The 24,975-nt window shown below is 35.6% G+C and overlaps 1 protein-coding gene across 4 annotated transcripts in view; it reads left to right on the top strand.

Annotated features, from left to right (window-relative positions):
- Positions 1 to 1,545: 1,545 nt before the first annotated feature.
- The window catches only part of LOC127852786 (mitogen-activated protein kinase kinase kinase 7-interacting protein 3 homolog), a 45,392-nt gene continuing 21,962 nt past the window's right edge, over positions 1,546 to 24,975 (top strand). For 2 of the 4 annotated variants that reach the window (XM_052386758.1, XM_052386755.1), the window contains exons 1-6: positions 1,546 to 1,617; positions 7,779 to 7,895; positions 16,481 to 17,918; positions 19,266 to 19,417; positions 20,507 to 20,603; positions 24,153 to 24,374. In XM_052386758.1, the coding sequence (XP_052242718.1) occupies positions 7,806 to 7,895; positions 16,481 to 17,918; positions 19,266 to 19,417; positions 20,507 to 20,603; positions 24,153 to 24,374 (1,999 nt within the window). In that variant the 5' untranslated portion in view covers positions 1,546 to 1,617; positions 7,779 to 7,805. Of the gene's footprint in view, positions 1,629 to 1,684; positions 1,695 to 7,778; positions 7,896 to 16,480; positions 17,919 to 19,265; positions 19,418 to 20,506; positions 20,604 to 24,152; positions 24,375 to 24,975 lie in introns of those variants that run through there. The other 2 variants (XM_052386756.1, XM_052386757.1) reach the window with 2 other exon arrangements.

Here is a 24,975-nt window from a genome sequence, read left to right as displayed (position 1 = left end):
AGATTTATTTAGTACTGCACATTATCATTTTCCAAAAATAGTAGCAACATTACATTATATAATGCTGCAATACTAAAGTAATTTACTAATTAAAGGTCGCTGATGTGTAATGGATGTGGTGTCCACCTAATGATTTGGAGGTCACTGGTTTGATCCCCCGTGTGGGAGCATTCTTAGAAATCTCAAGAGACACCCAAGTACGGTTCTAGGCACAGAAAACGAACTCAAGAGCATTTCACATACATGTACGTAGTTCGTACTTTAACTTTAATACTTCGAACTAAAAATGGGTTTAAAACTAACAACTGAAACCCTTATTAATACATTTTATTTTGAATCAAGCAATGTGCAAATTCATTAAAAATAATGAGTAAAATTTAAAAATTCTACTTTAAAGTAATCATGATATTTAGATCATTTTACAGAATATTTACTGATGTTAATGATACAATTATATATTCCCTAAATGATAAAAATAAAACATGTAATGTTAATTTATGCAAAAAACGTTTTAATTTTATCAATATCATGGTAATTACAACTAGATACAGGCAATTAGATCAGAAACGTTCATTAATTATATTAACCCATTCATGCCTAGCGTCCAGAAAAAAAGGACATTGCAAACAGCGTAGACCCAGATGAGACGCCAGCATCATGCGGCGTCTCATCTGGGTCTGCGCTGTTTGCTTAAAGAAATTTCTGTAAGAAATATTCTAAATATAGAAATAAATATACCAGACACCCCTACTTTTGGAAATAAATTGATCCAATTTAGAAGGATGGGAGAGTCCACTGGGCATAAATGGGTTAATGAACAACCCAGACCTTTGTAGTGATTTATGGTCACTATTGATTAACGTTCTATACATGACCTGTCATAAAAGGTATTTTTTAGCCAGTACTACAATCGGCAATGATAGTCTGTATTGCATACATATTCCAACGTCTATTATCGATTCGCTTCCTCAAACTGAACAAATATTTAATGTTACATCGCGAAACGTAATGCATCCAGTTTTCACTTTCGGTTTGGTTGGTTTTGTAAACACCGTAATTTCATCTAAAAAATGGATGATAGGGGTGATTAAATATAATGGAAAAGTAAATCACTTGGATAATAGGTCAAAATGCAACACAAATGAACGTTATAGTGCTCTTAATATCAAAGTTCGGTAAAAAGTTTGGCGCTAGTTCAACGCGCATTATGCAGCCTCATAACAATAGACTGACAACCTTTTGGGTAGTAAAGTAGTAATACAAGGCAATATGGCGACCGTTAGCAACGAGGCCTATCTTACGGAGGAATCCGAGATAGCCGATGTATCACGATTGGTTCAGATTGCGGAACTCCTTACGGAGATAGTCGATGTTTCACGATAGCAGGCAACATATTTTTAATAATATATTTTTCTTTATTCTCTTTAAAATAAAAAATATTTAGATACAACGATTTTAAATTGAGGATAAAAACCGTTAATGTATTTTGTTAAATTATTGAGAAAATGTAACAAGGAAATGAAGATTGGTTCTTATGCCAAATGCGCATGCGCGTATATGTCCGCCATATCTCGGACAAGACATTATATCGTAAACAGAAAACAACCCGACAAAACAGTAAATCCGAAGTAGTTCTAGAAATGAAACAACTTTTATGCACCATGCCAAACATGACCGTGCCAATCCCATGCTTAGTATGCAATCATGTTCTTTGCAGTTTATTAAAATACCCATTTTGGTTTGACAGCGCCAGTCAGCTTCATGTTGTGTTGTCAAAATTCTGTTCCATGTTAGTTGTGCGGTCGCACTAGGTTTGGTTTTGACAAAACATTTGCTAAAAGCCTTTTATTATCTCATGCTTATATTAGCTTTTAAATTATACAATTCAATGTTTTAACCTTCAAATCATTGTCCTCCATTTGTTTGTGTATTGATATTCCATAGAAGACACAAGGTAGCCATCAACACTGGAGTCTTGTGATACTTAAGGAATATATTCACTTGAGGACAGAAACCATCTTCATAGATCAGATAAATTATTTAAGAGATGAGCATATTTAACTCTTTTTTTTTCTGACAAAAATCCCACAATATTAACTGCCTTAATTCTCTAAATTTCCAATCTACCTCAGTATTTTTTATTCCTCAAAGCCAGAAAATTGTGTCTGTTTTCCCGGAAAAAAGGCTGTGGCCCTTTCCCCAAAGTTGGTGTTTTGGCCCTGAACATTCTTATCTATGATAACATCCGGTATTTAAGCGACAAAAAGGATAGTACTAAAATTACATGAAACATAAAAAAGACCTGACATGCCATTAAAAGCTACAATCTATTTAGTTGATGTTATTTTAAATAATTTGAATTTAAGCCACAAAAATAAATTCATGGTATTTGAACACTGTTCCAGTATTTTCTTAAAAAATATTAAAACTGAACAGAGTCTGACAAGAATAATTAAAAAAATTGGGTTAAGCCAGAGCTCTAAATAAGGGCCGTACAGCCGTAAATACGGCTTTTTCATGAAGGTTTACGCATTAATTTTTATAAACTGGACATACAATTACGACTTTAATATCCCTTTTGCGCATTTACGAAAAAAATCTGGCCGTACCAATACGTCCTCGTCAGCGCGGCGTGACTTGTTGGTCTCTAACCTAACGGCACTTTGCATTAATTTTTAATTACCAAAAATTGTAGACTGGGTTCCTGATTGTCCATTCTGTCAGGTGATTTGGGGTAACTCGTTAACCCGTCAAAAACAATATGTCTGCGCGCAATGAAGGCCGGGTAAACCGAAAGCGGTTAAAAAACACTTTGTTGTCATATAATGGCTACATACGGTCGTCTTACCATCCTGACATTCAATCTGTAACCCCAAAAAATACATTGTCGTTCCGATATTAAACGATTTGATTGCATCGGTGGCTAAAAACGTTAGAAAACACGATGGTAAATGGATGAGACAGTGACATTAGTGTTTATTTACTTATTTAGTCATGAGTTTTTATTGTGTAGTTGTATTTGCATCATACTTTAGAATGGAAAAACTAATAAAGTAACTTTTTAAGAAGCTAAATATATTTATTATTATTGCTGCAAATTTTCTGTAAAGTCAGTTATACACCCTTCAATATCCAAGAACAGTACACGGGTAGTATAGTACTACCTGTTTTTTTGGATATGGTAGTACATGTACTAATTGATTTTCAGCGTTACTCCGTTTCTTTCTGTCAGTGGCAGTACCGTTATTAATTTCACAAATCCTTATCTGGAGCTCTGTTAAGCAGTTATAATAATGTCTGACCCAAGCTCCTGTATGCAGATAAATCGAACAAAAATAAAAGTGAAAAAATTGATTGGGAAATTTTATTTCAAAATAGAGTTTTAATAAACTTCAGCATTAAATTATGTTCTTCATTTTTAGCTCGACTTTTCAAAGAAAAATGAGAGCTTTACTACTCACCCCGGAGTCGGGGTTGGTTTAAGTTTGTTATAAAGTCATATAACTTTAACACTATCAAAGATAATTAACTCAAACTTAGAATACATCTTTATGACAATAATACAATTGTGGAGGTCAAGGTGCATAACTCTGTCAGCATTATTTTTAGTGTTATGCCCCTTTTTAAACTTAGAAAATTGAAAATTTGGAAAAGTTTTGTGTTTAGGTCCACATTATTCCTAAAGTATTAAAGCTATTGCTTTCATACTTGCAACGCTTACTATCTATCATAAGGGGACTGTGCAGGCAAAGTTAGGTAACTGACTGGCATTTTGACAGAATTATGGCCCCTTTTATACTTAGAAAATTTAAAATTTGGTCAAGTTGTGTGTTTGGTCCATTTTACTCCTAAAGTATCATTGCTATTGCTTTCAGTCTTGGAACACTCGCTTACTATCATAAGGATCTCTTATCTCATGGAGCTGCATATTTTGAGTGGTGAAAGGTCGAGGTCATTCTTCAAGGTCAAAGTTTAAATATATAGCTTGAAAGCCGAGCAATAGGGGGCATTGTGTTTCTGACAAACACATCTCTTGTTTGGCTTATAAACTTTGAATATTTTGTTAAATTTTGTGTTTAAATGCCTTTTACTTCTAAAGTATCAAGGCAATTGCTTTCAAACTTCAAATACTTTCTTACTATCATGAGGGTACTGTACCTGTCAAGTTGAATTTGACCTTGACATGTGAATGACCTTGAATCTCATGGTCAAATAAATAAACGTTGCTTAAATTGCCATAACCTATTTATTTAGGATCAGATTTGATTCATACTTTGGCGAAACAACACTTACCTAACATCCCACAATGGACTCCACCCAAACCATCCCCCACGCCCCACTGCAGAATCCCCCCTCCCCCCCCCCATAAAAGAAATAAATAAAATTGTTTTTCCTTGTTTTTCTTATTTTTGAAAAATCATCGAATAAATGACCACACACCCTCATTATTCCTTCTCTCCGACCCCACCTACAAAAAGAAATTATTTGTTTTTCAAACATGGTAAAAAAGCACAAATATTCATTTTTAGCTCATCTATTTTTTGAAAAAAAATTATGAGCTATTGTCATCACCTTGGCGTCGGCGTTGGCGTTGGCGTCGGCGTCCGGTTAAGTTTTGCGTTTAGGTCCACTTTTCTCAGAAAGTATCAATGCTATTGCATTCAAACTTGGTACACTTACTTACTATCATGAGGGGACTGGGCAGGCAAAGTTAGATAACTCTGGCGTGCATTTTGACACAATTATGTGCCCTTTTTATACTTAAAAAATTGAAAATTTTGGTTAAGTTTTGCGTTTAGTTCCACTTTTCTCAGTAAGTATCAATGCTATTGCATTCAAACTTGGTACACTTACTTACTATCATGAGGGGACTGGGCAGGCAAAGTAAGATAACTCTGGCATGCATTTTGACAGAATTATGTGCCCTTTTTATACTTAGAAAATTGACAATTTTGGTTAAGTTTTGTGTTTAGGTCCATTTTATTCCTTAAGCATCAAAGCTATTGCTTTCATACTTGCAACACTTACTAACTATCATAAGGGGACTGTGCAGGCAAAGTAATGTAACTCTGACTGGCATTTTGACAGAATTATGTGCCCTTTTTATACTTAGAAAATTGAAAATTTGATTAAGTTTTGTGTTTAGGTCCACTTTATTCCTACAGTATCAAAGCTATTGCTTTCATACTTGCAAGATTTATGAACTATCATAAGGGGACGGTGCAGGCAAAGTTATGTAGCTCTGACTGGCATTTGGACGGAATTATGGGCCCTTTATACTTAGAAAATTTAAAATTTGGGTAAGATTTATGTTTTGGTCCACTTTACCCCTAAAGTATCATAGATATTGCTTTCATACTTGGAACACTCACAAACTATCATAAGGGTACAGTAAAAGGACAAGTTGCATAACTCTGGTTGTCATTGTTATGGAATTATGGCCCTTTTTTGACTTAGTAACTTTTAATATATGGTTAAATTTTGTGTTTCGATCCACTCGAAGTATCAAGGCTTATTGCTTTCAAACTTCAAATACTTACATGCTATCATGAGGTTACTGTACCTGGCAACTTGAATTTTACTTTGACCTTTGAATGACCTTGACTCTCAAGGTCAAATTATTAAATTTTGCTAAAATTGCCATAACTTCTTTATTTATGATTAGATTTGATTGATACTTTGATGAAACTACTCTTACCTGACATACCACAATAGACTTCACCCAAACCATCCCCCGTGCCCTCTCCCCCTCCCCCCCCCCTCCCCCTCCCCCCCCCTAATTTTTTTTTTTTTTTTTTTTAAGATCATCTCACAAATGACCACCACACCCTCACACTATACCCCCACCCCCCCCCCCCAATTTTTTTTTTGATTTTTGATTTTTTTTTTTTATTTTTTTTTTTAAGATCATCTCACAAATTATCACCACACCCTCACACTATACCCCCCCATTTTTTTTTAAAAACGGTTATGTTTGAAATACCGTCCAACCATCGCACCCACAACCCCCCCCCCCCCCCCCCCCCCCCCGATTTTTTTTTTTTTTTTTTCGCTTTTTTGGAAGATAATGTAATAAATGTCCACAACCCCACACTATACACCCCTCTTCACTCCACTCCTCCCTCCTTTGTGATTGAAAATGAGAGTCCCTTCACCTTTAAAAAGAAAATAGATGAGCGGTCTGCACCCGCAAGGCGGTGCTCTTGTTATTATTTTATTTTTGAAAGACTGTCCAATCATCGCACCCAAGCTATTGCTATCCAACTTGAAATAGAATCTTATTAGTTTGTATTATGTCTTGACAAATGTTCAATAGATTGTGGAAAATATACCTGAACATTGAACTCAGAATCGTTTATAATGTACCTCTTCTTAAAAACATAAGCGATCAATATGTTTCAGTTATGGTCCTCTCCCAATTAGAATATGACTAATTACCTGGGCATTATTGAATATGAACAATTCACCATGATGGCTTACGTTATACTGTCAAGCACTCGAAAAAATGAGCGCGCTGTCTTCTGACAGCTCTTGTTTTTCATAAAATTACCAAAGATCCAGTTATATTGGCAGCTAGAGATGTTTTCTTGCAGATTTAAAAAGTATGTTACAAATGTTTGTAAATTAAAACTAGTCGCATAAACCGTAACGCAACACCAGAGTAGCTGTCAGAGACCCTCATGTATACCAGGTTTGAGTGTAATTGTTTAGATTTTGTTAGGGTGAATCCATGCAATTTCCCACATTAGATATCAAGGACAAAGTTATTTTCTATTTAAAATTTCTGTTAATTGTACTGAGTGTCCTTTTTGGTAGAAAGGTATTGATTAGGTTAAATTTATACATGTACCTTATTGTAGAAGAGTATTTTTTTAATGAAATACATTCCTAATATAGAGTTTGACACAATGAAATGCTTTTTGTCCCCTACTGGTGAAACCGGAGGGGACTTATGGTTTGCGCTCTGTCTGTCTGTCAGTCTGTCCGTCACACTTTTCTGGATCCTGCGGTAAAGTTAAAAGTTCGTCATATTTTTTCATGAAACTTAAAACATTGATAGATGGCAATATGGAGATTATGCACGTCATTTCATTTTGTTCCTACATCAATAATTCTGGTTGCTATGGAAACAAATATACACAAATCTGACAATGGTGCAGTTTCACCGGTAGGGGACCATATTGCTTGGCAATCTCTTGTTGATAGTGTCCTAATGCTTATGAATTTTGAAAATGAAGTGTTATCCAAAATTGTGTACTACATGTATTTGCAATGTAATTTTGATAGCAATGCCTTGCATTGCCTGAAGTTTCCATACACTATGTGAAAGTATTTTCCAAGAAGGACTTCTCTATCAATCATCATTGCAACTGCATTTACTACAGAGCAAGGTGCAACACCATGATCTTTAAAGACATCATAGAATTGTCCAAAAATTTTACTCATTTGCCGTAATTATTTAGGCAGGCTGGTATTATTTTCTCAAGCAATAATATAAGATTTAAGACATGGTTTTGCAAGTTTTGTATTTCAAGGGCTGGGAACATCATGCATGTTTAGTTGTGCATCCATACTTCCTTGAATGGTCAAATGTTTATTCGAAATTGTGTTACCAGATTGCCACTATTAATTCCAAAACCAAATAAATATCTACTATATTTTCAACATTTGTAGGATTTGTTAACTGTATAGTTGCACAAATACATATTGAAATATTGACTATTTGATACATTTCAGTATTGAATATTTGATATACATGTTTTGCTTGTATTTTTCAGATTTTAAGAAGATGAAGGAACATTGTCATGGCCGACTTGGATCATGATCTTTATTGGGAACTAAAGTCACGTTACCCTGAGGTTCCTGATTCTGTTGTCAAAAAGTATATCCTACAGGTAAATGTTGCTTTTTGAATGGCATGTTTTAAGGGAACTATAAAGCGCTCAAGTAAGTAGAGGAGCCATTCGCCAAAATCCTCTTCGATTATCACATGACCATGGTAAACCCACCTATCTCCTGTACTGTAAGTGTTCTGTCGTGGGGCATGGACGCACTTTTGCCTCATTTGCGCTAAAAACGTAGTTTGTCCCCATCGAAGGTAAATAATGGGGGACAATTAGAAATTCCAAATAATTCATTCAATTTACATCTGGTAATAAAATTGACCAAAAGTTACATGTGCAACACAGAATTTTCTTTTCTAAGTTGAAATTACAGTTGAACCTGACTTAGCGATCACCTGAGAACACTGTCACCTGCCTGCAGCGGTCAGTCTGAATGTCCCTGACAAATCCTTTTATATAACACCTGAATATAGCGGTCATCTGTCTATAACAGCCAGGATATTTCAATCCCAACCCATTTTTCACCTGCCTGTAACCGTCATAGGTCAGCCGTTTAGATGTACGGAAAGTAGACCCTAAAATCACTCTGTACTGGTCTTCCAATAAACTGTTTAAGAACTGTCGGATTTACTGAATGAATAAGATGCAGGCGTTAACAACAATAATTTGATAAACTTATACGTTTAATAATAAGTTTGAATTTATATCAATTTATAAGATGATAAATTATGTTATTGAATATTGATATTTGTGTATTTTTAGCTCACCTGTCACGAAGTGTGAGCTTATGTGACCGTGTGGCGTCCGTATGTGTGTGCGTGTGTGCGTCCGTCAACAATTTGCTTGTGTAGACAGTAGAGGTCACAGTTTTCATCCATTCTTTATGAAATTTTGTCAGAATGTTTATCTTGATGAAATCTGGGTTGGGATTTTATTTTGGTCATCTGGGGTCAAAAACTAGGTCACTAGGTCAAAAAATAGGTCACTAGGTCAAAAACTAGGTCAAATAATTGAAAAACCTTGTGTGGACTTTAGAGGTCGCAGTTTTCATCCAATCTTTATCAAATTTGGTCAGAATGTTTATCTTGATAAAATCTGGGTTGAGATTGTATTTGGGTCACCTGAGGTAAAAAACTAGGTCACTAGGTCAAAAACTAGGTCAAATAATAGAAAAACTTTGTGTAGACAATAGAGGTTGCAGTTTTCATCCAATCTTTATGAAATTTGGTCAGAATGTTAATCTTGATGGAATCTGGGTTGGGATTGTATTTGGGTCATCTGGGGTCAAAAACTAGGTCACTAGGTCAAAAACTAGGTCAAATAATAGCAAAACCTTGTATAGACAATAGAGGTAAAAATTTTCATCCAATCTTTATGAAATTCGGTCAGATTGTTTATCTTGATGAAATCTGGGTTGGGATTGTAGTTGGGTCATCTGAAGTCAAAAACTAGGTCAAATAATAGAAAAACCGTCAACAATTTGTTTGTGTAGACAGAAGAGGTCACAGTTTTCATCCAATCTTTATGAAATTTGGTAGGAATGTTTATCTTGATAAAAACTGGGTTGGGATTGTATTTGGGTCATCTGGGGTCAAAAACTAGGTCACTAGGTCAAAAACTAGGTCACTAGGTCAAATAATAGAAAAACCTTGTATAGACAATAGAGGTCGCAGTTTTCATCCAATCTTTATGAAATTTCGTCAGAATGTTTATCTTGATGAAATCTGGGTTGGGATTGTATTTGGTCATCTTGAGTAAAAAACTAGGTCACTAGGTCAAATAATAGACAAACCTTGTGTAGACAATGGAGGTCACAGTTTTCATCCAATCTTTATGAAATTTGGTCAGAATGTTTGTCTTGAAGAAATCTAAGTTGGGATTGTATTTGGGTCATCTGTGGTCAAAAACTAGGTCACTAGGTCAAATAATAGGAAAACCTTGTGTAGGCAATAGAGGTCACAGTTTTCATCCAATCTGGGTTGGGATTGTATTTGGGTCATCTTGGGTCAAAGACTAGGTCACTAGGTCAAATAATAGAAAAACCTTGTGTAGACAATAGAGGTCGCAGTTTTCATCCAATCTTTATGAAATTTGGTCAGATTGTTTATCTTGATGAAATCTGGGTTGGGATTGTAGTTGGGTCATCTGAAGTCAAAAACTAGGTCACTAGGTCAAATAATAGAAAAACCGTCAACAATTTGTTTGTGTAGACAGAAGAGGTCACAGTTTTCATCCAATCTTTATGAAATTTGGTAGGAATGTTTATCTTGATAAAAACTGGGTTGGGATTGTATTTGGGTCATCTGGGGTCAAAAACTAGGTCACTAGGTCAAAAACTAGGTCACTAGGTCAAATAATAGAAAAACCTTGTACAGACAATAGAGGTCGCAGTTTTCATCCAATCTTTATGAAATTTCGTCAGAATGTTTATCTTGATGAAATTTGGGTTGGGATTGTATGTGGTCATCTTGGGCAGTGCCCCAGATAATTATTTCGGTAATAGGGTTTTCACCCACTGATTTTGAAAAATAGGGTGATTTCATTCTTGGAATAGGGTGAAATGAGTTATAAGATGCATACAGTAAAACCATTGCTGCTTTACTTCTGTTGAAGTTGCACACAATTGTATTGATTCAATAAAACTGTAAACTAATATAATTAACTTTAATAAACTGATGTTTCAATCCTTGAAACTGTCAATAATATAAACTTTAAACTTAAAAAAAATCGATAACACGAATGATTCGGCACTTATTGACTCTTGCTTTCTTGGTTCGATAAAGTTAGCGATCGACACATATTTTGGCGCAACAATTGCGGACGTCTTTCTCTTAGACATTTTTATTACGCATCGTATTAGAAACTGAAAGTACAGACACTTTACAAATATTTGCACAATGAACGACGGATTAAGTCAGATTGAAAACGCATGTATGTCGTCGTAAATAATTTTGTCAGCCGCTTTATTTAACTATGAAATCTAGTCCGCAGAGCGTTTGAATAGCTTTGACTGTTTTATTGCCCCGTCATCCAGGCGCTTGCTGAATAAAAGCGTCGCCGCGTAACGAAAATAATCGCAAAAAAAAACGAAAATGAGCAAAGTTTTTTCGATCAAAGCTATTGTATCGTACGCATCAAATAAGACGAATGTGCGTAAGAGGCAAATCGGGTGCGTTTTCAATACGCATGATATTGTATTTCTTTGCGTTTTTAAACATTTTAATAGGGTGAAAGACGCAGATACGCAGCTTATCTGGGGCACTGCTTGGGTCAATTAACTAGGTCACTAGGTCAAATAATAGACAAACCTTGTGTAGACAATGGAGGTCACAGTTTTCATCCAATCTTTATGAAATTTGGTCAGAATGTTTGTCTTGAAGAAATCTAAGTTGGGATTGTATTTGGGTCATCTGGGGTCAAAAACTAGGTCACTAGGTCAAATAATAGAAAAACCTTGTGTAGGCAATAGAGGTCACAGTTTTCATCCAATCTTTATAAAATTTGATCAGAATGTTTATCTTGGTGAAATCTGGGTTGGGATTGTATTTGGGCACCTGGGGTCAAAAACTAGGTCAATAGGTCAAATATTAGAAAAACCTTGTGTAGACAATGGAGGTCACAGTTTTCATCCAATCTTATGAAATTTGGTCAGAATGTTTATCTTGATGAAATCTGGGTTGGGATTGTATTTGGTTAGTCAGGTGAGCGATTCAGGGCCATCATGGCTCTCTTGTTTCTAAATTATCAGCAGTGAGCCTTTGTTAACATTAAAATGTGTCCAAAAGACTGGGTGGGATAACCACCTAGCGATACCACCAAGTGACCAACCATCAGAAAAGTAGTCCTGGGCTTTTTTTCAGCTTTTTTGGAAGATAGCACCTGGCTTTGAAATAGTGAATTTTATCAGCATTTTCAAGAAATTGGGAAAATAAATTGGGATTTAAAACTACATGAATTAGTTCAGCATCTTTAATCACAAACACCACCATGATCAACAGTTTTCCACATAATAAGCTCACACTAAGTCTTCAGTCACATCAGGAACCATTCTATTAGGAGGCACTTCTTCTTCTGAAGAAGAACTACTGCTTTTAACATATTGAATATCAGTCAGCACTTTGCTTTCGGAAATCAACGATGATGATGCAAAAGAGTCACTTGTTATAAAATAACTATCATTAACAATGGAAAGAGTTTCAATGGGAAGACTTGTTTTTCTTGACGATGTTTGTTTATTTAATGACGCTTGCTTACAAAAAATCAACAGTTTTCATTTTGGCAAAAGGATTTTGCTTAGGAATCTTTTTCACGTAATATTTCGAATTGCGCGACATCTTTGTTTTCCATTCAGCCGAATCACAAAACGCTTGAATTTCAAAAATATAAATATATAATAAGTGCCTGAACAACACAGAATATCGGGCACACGAATAATGCCAACATAATCCAAATTGAGGAATAGTCTTAAACCAGTACGAGACTGGAACGGACTACACTTTGTTAAAAAGGGAAACAGCCAATGTCATTAGTTTTTTTTTCCCAATTTTGTTTGCAAATTTTCGGGAAAAAAGGATACTTTTTGCGATTGGGAATATAGCCAAGTTACGGCTATAAAATCGGGTAAAAAAAACAACCTGTGGTCAACTGTAAACAATGGTCATTTCCCTTGACTGACCGCTGTTCTCATGTTGAACTATATAGCATGCTATCAGATACATGTATGAGGGAAATCACCAAGCCTACAGAATTGGCAAAAATGTCAAGCACCTTGAGAAAACTTTATATTAATACTTTCCGCTAGTGCTATAGTTATAATTCATAGAGGGTAATTATTTACAAACAAGATGACGATGTCCATACCGAGACAGGTATTTTTGCTATTTTATACCCTTAATTACTTTTATTAATTGGTAAAATGCCACTTACTTTCAAGCCATATCAGCAAGAAAGTGTAAGGGTTTATATCGTATTAATATACTGTGCTCTATATCTCGACTGAACACGCCAAACAAAATTCTTAGTGAGTCACAAAATTACAGCTCCTCCAAAGTTTGTGAAAACATGAGTTGTGGGTTTTCAAAATTGCGAAAAAATTAGTCCCAAACTGTTCAAAATTGTGAAAAAAAAAAAGAATTGTGAACTTGTTTAAATTGAATTTTTTTTAGTTGTTTCTTTATTTTGAAATGTTTGACAATTTGAGTTGCGAACTTCTAACAAATGTGAAAACACTGCTATTCTCTATGAAGGACAAAAGCAATGTTCTTATAACTCGAAGAAATGTGTGCCCACCATGTTGAACTCAACACATTGCCAAATAAAACTCAGTTTGATTTGCTTATGGCATGCAAATAATGAAACTCAATACGTTGATATGCTCCCGGTAAGGTGGCTTATAGCAGTCGTACTGTCTGTCAGTCTGTTCGTCCGGCATTCTTTTTTCCGGAAGTTTTTACGCATCCCTTTAAGATCTTGAGCTGATTTTTGGTATGTGAGTCCACGTACATGACCTACAGATGAAGTGTAAAATTCGTTTTGGTCCTTTGATTTTTGACGAAGATGAGTGCCTTTGACTGATGAAAAGGGAAGTAATAAGCTTTGAAGGTAGATTATATTTAAATATCATTAATCAGGTACAGGTCATTTTTGACAAGGGGAAAAAATATAGGTTTTGTATGCAATGCTTTTACCGGTAGATATTAAGCTGATTTTTGGCATGCAAATCTACAATGCCCTACGGATGAAGTTTGAAATCCGTTCCCATCAATTGATTTTTGGCCAAGTTATGGGCCTTGGACTAAGAAATAATTTCTATAATAACTATTTTCTGAAGTTTTATTACTAAACTATTTCATGATTGAGCTGTTTTTATGCCCCTGGTAGGGCGGCATATAGCAGTTGTACTGTCCGTCAGTCCGTCTGTCAGTCTGCGTCCGTCTGAAAACTTTGACATTGACCATAGCTTTTGCAATATTGAAGATAGCAACTTAATTTTTGGCATGCATGTGTATCTCATGCAGCTGCACATTTTGAGTGGTGAAAGGTCAAGCAGTGCTCACGCTGCTGCCAGACATTATCGCCAATGGCGATTATTTAATCCCACTGGCTATTATTTCTTAAAATTGTCTTGAAAAAATGGCGATTTTTTTATCTGCCTTCTTAAAAAAAAATTAGCCTCTACAAGTTTTCCAGCAAATGTGAAACGCCAGTAAATCGGGCCATCAAGCAGGAAAAATCGATAAGGAGATTACCTGTGTACACACTCGACCCTGTGTATTGTAATACACGCGTCAATACTTCTGCGACATCGTGGCCTAGAGCGTTTTTCTGAATCAGTGTCTGACAGAAGTGATATATTTCGTGAAAAACGTCTTTAATCTCTAGTGCTTTACCAATTATCGGTTACTGTTAGATTTTCCTTATTTTTTCGCCTATTATTATTTTAAGCGGCATTATTGAAAAATCGCCGTGAATATTGTCAGCTGGTTTAGTTTTTCACACCGTTTTTTTCTGCAATTAGATTACGTTTATGTTTTCTTGATTAAATAATTATTTAATCGCCATCAACTAATTATCCCCGGCATTAACGCTACATGTTGTGTGCTTCAACATTTCTTGATGTGTGATAATGATTTCATTTTTTTGGTAATTATTTTGTTTGCGTTGCTCAAATGATCCCGTAACTAATTTAAAGTCAGAGGGCGCTAATTGTCGTCTGTTTTAATGTTTCTTTATAATAATAATAAGAAGCCGATTTTGTTATTTTTCTATAATTAATGTGTTTTTGTTGCTAAAAAAACTAATTAACATTAAAAACATTCTACACTTTTCATAGGTAAATAGAATAAAAGCTTGAGTTTTACAATGTTGCTATTATTCATGTTTTCACTACTTTCTGAAAACCGTACCATTCTACACATGTTGCAAATGTCCGCCATCTCATAATTTTAAATTTTGTATCTATGAGTAAAGTAAAGCACTGCAATATCACATTTTAAAGCAATATTTCAACCTATACTGATTGCGTATTCGCAAGATTGCGGTTTTTAGTTTCTGCAGTCAAACGATATGCATATTTTATTTCATGTTCAAAAGAGGTATCTCAACATATTTTCGGACAGTCGTTTTCGGATACGATACCGTTTGTCGATTTTAATTATTTTCTGCGTTCTTTATAACATTTTAATAGAATGACGAATACATATGCGGTGTTACGGATGGTCTGGTTGACAATTTTTTGCATTGTACTAAACTGAACTTGCACCTAGACAGACTTTAAAAATTGAACAATTTGAAAAAGCAGTTTTCTTATTTTATTAATAGTACTTTAATAAAAGTATTTATCTTTTTGTTTTAAAGTATATATGTATGTAACTGTAGCTGATGTCTGGTTTGTTAAGTCACACCCACAACCTTGATTGTATTTTTTTTGTAAAGCAATGATAATATTTTATAAGAAAATAACACTGATATTATGCTTGTTTTAAAATCCAATAGATATACATTGAATAAAACGTAGATAAAATGAGATTCATTGTTTTTTTCTTTTTGCCTTCAGTGCCATTTTGCGGAAAAGTCCGCGTCTTTTTTGGCTTAAATTTTTTTTAAGAAAAAAATATGGCTATTATTTTTTGAAGGCCAGTGTGAGCACTGTCAAGGTCATCCTTCAAGGTCAAAGGTTAAATATATGGTTCAAAGCGGCGCAGTAGGGGGCATTGTGTTTCTGACAAACACATCTCTTGTTTTATATGTGATTCTACCTACATGAGCTGCAGACGAAGTGTGAAATTCATTCCGGTCTATTGATATTTGGCAAAGTTACATGTACTGTATGAGCATAGGGCTAAGAAATGTTCTCTTTGATAACCATTTTCCGAATATTTTTTCGCAAAGCTTTCAGATATTGAGCTGAGTTTTGGTATGTGAGTCTACCTTTATGACCTACATATGAAGTGTAAAATTCATTCATGTCCATTGATTTTTGGGGAAGTTATGGGCCTTCGACTTAGAAATAATCTGTATTATAACTTTTTCTGGAGTTTTTTTACGCAACTTATATAATTACTTCATATTGACATGTATGAATTTTTTGTACATTGTTTTATTTAAGCAGTTTAATTGCAAAACATATTTTTGAACCCGTCAAAGCAGATGAGATATAGAATTGATGTTTTCCGTCAGTCCATCAGTTTGTCGGTTCGTTTTTCTGTTACAAAATTGTGTAAGGGCTATATCTGAGAAACTATATAAGATATCAACATAAATCTTCATGTGTGTATAGATATCAATTAGGAGAAAACCATAATTCTACACTTCTTAGATAAGAGCTATTGCCCTTTTTTTTGTTTTTTCCACATGAAATGTCATGGGTGTTACTGTATTAAAATCTAAGAGGAGAATTGCAATTTTCGGATTTTACTGTATATTAAGAGATTTGCCCCAATCCATTAACAAAATTTTATTTTGCGGGGATTTCAATGCAACGAATTTGCTTTTAAATGAGATTGTGTACAAAAAAACAACAACAAAATGGAGTAAATTAATAATACAGAAAATATTAAAAGACAAATCCAAAATCGTAGATCATTTTGTAATCTACAACGAACATATTTAATAGAGCAATTCTTGTCTGTTTTCAGTACAATAACAATCGCGAGCGATGTATTGAGATGCTGGCCAATGAGAGTCCTAAGTACCTGTTTGAGACCTGTGATCAGCTGTCTGACCTGCACTTTGGGGGTGCGCGCCCACGCAGCAACTCCTCGGGAAACACCATGATTAACACCAACTCAGTGCCTGCCCCACTCCCGTACTCTCGCAACGTGCCAGGCTTCCGTGGGCCCATAACGGCCTTGGAGCATCCTTGCACTGCCCCTGTGATGTCAAATGATATCAATCAGTTCATGACAACTGTGCGGAGACGTGAACAGGGCTCCTGTAACGATATTCCAAATATCAATTGTAACAATGCTCACGGGAGTAGTAACAATTTACAGCATGTAGGATATGGACCAAGAACAAATTATGGCCAGTCCAACTCAGGAAATAGTTCCGCCTCTGCTTCTCCGGTCATGGTGCCAATTGATGTTCAGCACATGCAGACAAATGACAGCCAGCAAAATTTCTTGTGTAGAATTCAACTGAATCCCAGTTCAAACTCCCAGTCTGGAACTCCCAGTCGAGGATGGATTTTCCAACCGGCAACCAACCAAAACATAGCATATCAAAATGTTTTCCCAGGTGAACATAATGTCTTGCAGCCGGATACCCGAACATTGCCGATATCTCAGACATACACCCCTGGGAACCATAGTTGCAGCCTAACTAACTCGCCATACAGTTCCCCTGGAGAGGAACTGCCTGCCTTTTCTGGATACGCTGGTCAGAATAAGGGCCAGCATTCCACACAAAAAACTATTTATTTGACAAATCCCACTGCTAGCCCTAATCCTAACCAACTTTCCACTATGCCCCGTACTCCTGTGCCTGGTCACTATAATCCTGGTAGTGTAAATGATGTGCGTTTGTCTCCAGGGAATCTGTCTAGAAGTAATTCAGCAAATTCTCAACCAAGTCCACAGGGATATCCTGGATCTGTTATTGTTGAAATTAAGACTCCTGTGGGCGCTGGAGTGCAATCACAAATTAAGTACTTTGAAACAATTGGCTCATCAAATACAGGACCGCATTCCACCACTGCTAGTGGAGCATATTTGAGTCACATTTCTCCAAATGAGCCCCAAGTTCCTTCAGACACTAACATTAAACAACCGTATGTCACAAGACGCCCTAATGTGATAAACTTTCCTGGGGGAGCCTCTCGTGAGGAAAGGTTCCTGAAATTCCCGCCTATGCCAAATGAATGTCGTGTTCCGGGCCATGTTCATGGCCAGTTACAAAAAACTCCTAGTTCAGACGCTGAAAGTGTTTTTGTGTCAGAAATGGAGTATAACAGATCGTTTGTGTCGCCTGCATCTAGTCCTAATAGTGTAAGTTCCGATTCCCAGACGGCGTTATCGGAAAGGGAGCGAGCCTTGTACTACAGTGGCAGTTACGAAGAGCCAGCCTATTTGAGAGGTATTCACTTTGTTTGTGTCTGACTGAATCATTTGTTTCCCTCTGTATTTGTTTTAAAGGGGCCTTTTCACAGATTTAGGCATGTTTTGAAGTTTGTCATTTAATGCTTTATATTGATAAATGTGAACATTGGATATAAAAAGCTCCAGTAAAAAATCAAGAATAACATTTAAAACAAAAGGAAAAAAGGTAACCTCAGCAGGTTTTATTAGGCTCCAGGGAAAGGGGCCTTAGTCTTCATATACATGTAGGGGAAAAATAGCAAGTGAAAACATAATTTTGGGAAAACATTCTGTGAAACTGATAGGGAAGGAAATTTGATGAAGTTTTTTTGTTTTTTTTTTGTGGGGGGGGGGGCTCTGCTTGAAGTTAAAGAAATGTTCTATGAGGATTTAAACTATATTTGGTTACAACTAGAAAATTAAAAAAGCTTTTATAACATGATCATGTATGTAAACCTGTTGTGTACCATTCATCTCTAGCTGTTTTTACAAGGAAGAGTTTCAGTTTATTTTAATGTAGCTTGAATAAGCTCAGTACATGTAATGTAGGGTATTTAATCAGGTAGTGTATGGTGTACACATGTATTGCTTTGTATATGCTATTGCTTTATTCTCAACTACAGTGTCTTGTGTCAGTACTACATGTATTAAGGTTATGATACATGTAGGCAGGGCCCTGGTTTGGCGGTTTTGGGGGCCAAAATTGGGCCCCATTCCCATCTTAAAATAGTATACTTTTTTCTACTATTTCAGCTAAAAATTCCCCCTCCAAATTTTTTTTTTTATATACCTATGTTTCCAGCTGGTATTGTGCTATTAACCTTTGATTCAATGTATATTTATGTAAATTACATTAAAATATAGCAATTTTAAGTGTTGAATGGTTGGTGAAAAGATCGTCTAAAATTCCCCTTTTGGCTAAGACAATGCGAAATTTCTCCCTCTAAGGGCCCTGGCCCCAATCCCTTAAAGTGTAGCAAGGGCCCTGGTAGGTAAGCTGGTTTCAGAGAATGATGAAATGTTTACATACATGTACATCTGCTCCTCTTTATGTACCTTATTTACAAAGTCAAGAAAGAAGTTAAGCTCCAATTAAGATTAAACAATGTGGCAATTAGAAAAAGATTACTTTCCATATTTCACTTGCCTAAATTAATGTGAATAGCGTTGAAAATAGTAATTTGTTCATGTGGTCTTAATTGTTGAATTTGTCCTGGGTAATTTTTAAGATACATGTAGCTATGGTCATATACAAGTTCATGGGTTAAAGGGCTGTTGTGAATACCGTTGTAAGATTTAACAGCAGTACAGCTTATGTTCATCATGCAAGTATTTGGTCTTGCAGCGTTGCTGTCCCATCAAACATCGCGTGTGGAGAAGCTGATGTTTGACCTTCAGCACGCTGAAGAGCGGCTGGGGCACCTGAAAGGGGATGTCACCAATCTGGAGCGGCTGTCCATTGAACGCAAACGACAAAAATCAAATGTGTTTCCTTCGGTAGGTGTTTTCATATTAATTCTAACTTTGTACGTATGAAAGAACCGTGTTTCTAGAATGAGCAATAAATATCACTTAGATAATTTGATATCACTTGTAATTAAAGGCGTCTGTATCATAAGACAATAATGCTGGACTAATGATCCAGATATCCAGCAGTTTGATGATAAATGTGAAATTCTTCCAGATTTTATGTGGTTCAATGTTCAGTCCCTCAAGAGCAGTTACCTCAAAGTTACCTCAAATAGTGTATATCATCATAGAATATGTTTCAAGGAGAAAAAACAACAACAATGAATTGCTACAATCACTCGACTATCACATATTTGAAAGTTGGGTATCATGCCTGGGGTGATTCTTCATGTAATTCTTTATTGATATTGTTCTGTGCTTATATTCAACAACATCAATCATACATGTATGTATGCTGTTTTTCAATTAGTCTATTGCTCTATAAAAATGCCTTGTTTCCTGTGTGCATACTTAAGTTATTCTTATTAGATCTAATACTGGTATGATGATAATGTTATTGTTTATAAAGTACATGTATCTAATGTTCGTAATATTTTATACAGATTGATTCTTAAAGTCACTGTCTGATAATCTGATTTGTCCCCATACTTTTCATATCCATGCTATTGTGCTCAGGGGTTTTTATCTGATTTTGGGGAAAGGGCCTGGCCTTTATTGAGGGGAAAAAAAATTGCGCGAAATGCCGGATTTTGGGGGAAAAAATCGCGCAAAACGCTGGATTTTGGGGAAAATAAGGAAAGTCTTAAAATAATCAAATTAACATTTTTTGCTGTTTTTAAAACAAATTCAATGCAACAAATAATTTAATAATGCAATACGTCATATTTTCTACACTGGACCAGGTTGACATTTGTATATAAAGTTAATATATATATTTTATTTTTTTTTATGGGACAAAAGTGAAGTCTGGGGGAAAATTTACCTGCTGAGGGGAAAAAAAATCCAAGGGGAAAGGGCCAAATGTTGGCGGGTCCCAAAGATGGAAAAAAAGCCCTGGTGCATACAGTCAATGCTCCTGTAATATACTGTTCTGAATGTGCCTGTTATGTTTTGCAGTCTGTAGACTTAGCCAGGCTGAGAAGTGATAATCTTCAACTACAGACAGACATTCAAGTGATGACTAGAGAAATAGACCTTTTCAACAATGGACAAAGTACATTTTATTAGCTTGGCTGTTTTTTGAGAAAACCCGAGCTATTGTCATAGCCAGCTCGTCGTCTGCCGTCCGCCGTAGGCGTCGTGCTAAAACCTTAACATTGGCCATAACTTTTTAAATATTGAAGATAGCAATTTGATATTTGGTATGCATGTGTATCTCATGAAGCTGCACATTTTGAGTGTTAAAATTTCAAGATGAACATCATCCTTTAAGGTCTAGGGTCGGAAAAACAAAGTCAAGGGAAGTAATTAGCTTTAAATGGACATAGTTATCTGACCTGCCCACGTATATATTTTTGTTAAATAAATCAAAGCGTCGCAGTAGGCGGCATTGTGTTTCTGACAAACACATTGTGGTAAAAGGTCAACGTCAAGGTCTACGGTAAAAAATACACATTTATTTTTAAGGGAAGTAATAAGCTTTAAAGGGAGATAATTATTCAATATTGAACATGGCCACTTTATATATTTGGCATGCATGTGTATCTCATGGAGCTGCACATTTTACAGTCACAGTAGTGGCTTTTAATTATTTGCTACTAAGAATAGAGATTTGTTAGAGACAATTATTTTCAAGGGAAGTAATTTATATACAGTCGAAACTGACCTAACGGCCACCTGAATTTACCGGTCACCTGCAGACAACGGTCAGTCTGGAATCCCCCCGACGAAAAACACTCTATATTACACTTGAATTCAACGGCCACCTGTCCATAACGGCCAACGGCCACTACATTCCACTCCGAAATTCATGTTTTACCTGAAATCAACGGTCACGCGTCAGTCGTCTCGAGTCGCGAAAAATTAAAAACACAGCACATCATGTGTCCGTCTATTTTTCGGTAAAAGCGTCTGATAGCGGTTATTGTCTTTGATATTATAAAAGCGGCCCGCTGCGAGTAAACAAACAATTTGTGCATCCATGACCGGTATGTAAAATTGTTTCACCATTATTATTTAATTTTCATTTTGATTGCTTTAAAAGACCAATTGTCTGCAACTCATTTTGCTACCAGTTGTTTATTAAAAATATATTTTATATTCGTTATTTTACATGACTAACCCACTCCTCTAAGCCGAAATAATCCGTAAAACAAAATTGTGTCTTTGTGTCGTATGAACGAATCTGCACTTAAACTAAATTTAGGTTCACATCGTACATGCATGATCAGTTGTTTAACGAAAAGACGGTTGATATTCAAATGCATTTTTTTCTCCCTCCGGGATAGTGTTTTAGTACATGTATGTTGATGCTGAATTAACAAATATAAGTGTACATTGTATATGTAGTGAAAATACCAAAAATAAACAACGGTTGCGATAGCCAGCTTTAAACTGTTAGATGCCCATAATATCACTTTAAACAGGTGACATTAACAATAACAATGTGTATTAATAGCAATTATCGTCTGTATGCATAACGCATTAGCGTGTGACAAAGTCAATTGATCTGTATCGCTGATTAAGTGTTAAAACAACATTAAGCTGTCTAGTGTTTTGATAAGAAAGCGATAAGAGGATTCGTGATCAGCTTTAATGGCAAAATATGGACTGATTTGCAACATTTAAAGCGTCTGAAAGCGGTAATTGTCTATGATATTATAAAAGCGGCCCGCTGCGAGTAAACAAATTATAAGGTGTTGAGGAGGTTTCTTTTCCGGGGGTAATTGTGGGTGTATCTCCTAAAGACAATTTATCAGAGTTTATGACTTGTTGAAAGTAATTATCGCTAAATTAAATTATCGCTATTTCTTTGAATTAGAACGGTACAATTACACCGTACTATCGGTTTATGACACCGAATCCGCCTTTTAGACTTTTACGGACGTGACGTCAACGGAACGTGACAAGCTTTATTTACTGAATGAATGAGATGCATGAGAAAACAATTATACCAGCGTTGATAAAGTCATTGTTTAATTTAACATTATGAAATTAAATCAGTCTAAAAGATATTATTCTCTCTTATTCAATGTACACGCGTAAATTAATGCTGTTATTATGCTTTGTTAATGCAATGAGCATTTGTTTTACACTGTATGCAAACGACTGGGTGGGGTAATGACGTAGTAATACTACCAAATGACCAACCTTCTTAAAATTGTGATCCGAATTCAACGGTCACCTGTGGACAACGGTCACTTTGATCATTTCCCTTGACTGACCGCTGAATTCAGGTTTGACTGTAATTATAAATGTCTTATTATATATTTCCTTACCAAGAATTGAAGTTCTTTTCACAGTTACTGTACAGATTTATTATTTTGATTATTTATATCTCAAATGATTGATTTGTCAAAGGTTTTTTTAAAATGATAAAATTATCATTTCTTTCATGTACATAGTTGTTAATAGTATTGTTAATTACATACCTGTGAACTTAAGTCCATAGATACATGATGAACTCTGGCAATGAACTCTTTGATTAACCTCAGGCCTTGGTTGTCAGTGATGTCTGACTTGGTCATTTTTGACTGTCTCCAGCCCCCCCCCCCCCCCCCCCGGTTGGATTGGACATAATTTAAGGGAAGTAATAAGCTTTAAAGCTTAAAAGGGAGATGATTTCTATACCTGCCAAATGATAAATAGAAATTTTATTTCAAAGTGGCGCAGTAGGGGGCATTGTGTTTCTGACGAACACATCTCTTGTTGGGTCACTAGGTCAAAGTTCAAGGTCACTGTGACCTCAAAAAAACAACAACAACAAATCTGACAAGCTTTCGCAGCCGAGCGTGGCACCAGTTATGCGGTGCCATTGTTTGTTTCTTGTGTTTTCATGTATTCATAGTCTGTGTGCGACAAATTTCAAAATTTTTGGTAATCTCACATCATTTTCAAAGTGATTGATGGCGTGCTAATTCTCAAGAGAAACAACATTATCTTAAAGTGAATGTGCCTGGGTTTCATCTTGTCAGACTATAATCTGTCATGCAATTTTTTATCATAAGTTATCAAAATCTTCACCATTACAAGATAACATGATGCATGTAACTTCTTTTAACCTTCCTCATAGGTCAAGGTCAAAGTCAAATTTTGTCATAAAATACTTGTCCAGAGTGTTAACTTTGTCATTTCATAATAGAGTTTAAAATAACTTACCACAAATTACTACATATGGAGACAGTGTGTCCCGTGTAGTACAAATGGATTTAATAAAATATTAACAAGGTACGTTTGGTTCAATTGTGTTTTTGCTTTAGGGAAGATGCTATTTTCAACGAACCAAATCTATTTTGCAGTTAAATCTATTAAACAAGTAATTGTCAACATTTCTGGATATATTATGCTTAACAACTTATTTGCTTTGTAAACTTACAGCTTGAAGCTTTCACAGATTGATGAATGTAACAAAATATCTAAGACTATATATGAAGTTCCAAAATCTGAAAGAAATGGTATATGCGGACATAATTGCCAAAGCAGAGCATTATAGATTGTCCCAGCATTATAAATTGTAATGTAATTCTTTTTGTACTGCTTATACATAGATCTTACAACATAATCCATCACTACGTATCAATTGACATTACTGTGTATCCTTCAGCTCCATTGGGTGTGCTAGATCCCCTAGAACAGCAGAACTTCTACAAGAACATGAACACTGGTCAGCGCGGCTCCATCTACGCCAGCACCAGCCCCGTCAGTGTTCCCAGCATGCAGGTGTCCAGGGTGACCACTAGTGTGAACTCTGTTGTCACTCCTTCTAGGCTCCCACCTGAAATCCCCCCTCAGCTGCCTCCTAGGGACCCTCCACGTACTCACGAATGTAAGTGTTCACATGGTTGTTTTCATAATACTCAGATTGGACTTAAAAATACCTGAACATTTCAACAACATTAGTTTTTTCTATGAGAGTTTAATAAGAAAAATTAATAATGTCATGTTAAAATAAAAAGAATGTATTGCTCAAACAAAAAAAAGGTTCTTTATACTTGCTTTTAGATTTTACTTCTTGTTCAATTTTTTTTTTACTCCTGGGGTGGTATTCCAGAAGCAACTTAAGTTAAATTTTATTCTTATCCTTAAAGTGGGTAATTTTCTGAAGTGTTTCATTTCATTTTGCAATAGATTGGCATCAAGATGCACATTTAAATGAAATCATTGTGCTAATTTTATTTTAGGAATACAAAAAAACACATGTGTTTCCTTATTTAGTAAAGAAATGCAAAACATTGCAATTTTGAACTTAAGTGAAATTATTTAAGAAATTACTTAAGATGTTTCTGGAATACCACTCCTGAGGACGAAGTCTGATTGTGAGCAATTGTGGTCATAAGTCTGTGTCCAGGGTCTTCAGCCATAGTGTGGGTTTTGTCAACCTACTTACGTACATAAGCTTGTGTTTTGAAGTCCTTATTAACTACTGG

This window comes from Dreissena polymorpha, chromosome 12 (assembly GCF_020536995.1).
Source record: "Dreissena polymorpha isolate Duluth1 chromosome 12, UMN_Dpol_1.0, whole genome shotgun sequence".
NCBI lineage: Eukaryota > Metazoa > Mollusca > Bivalvia > Myida > Dreissenidae > Dreissena > Dreissena polymorpha.
The sequence above is the reverse complement of the archived record's forward strand: the minus strand, read 5'-3'. Positions and strand labels throughout refer to the sequence as shown.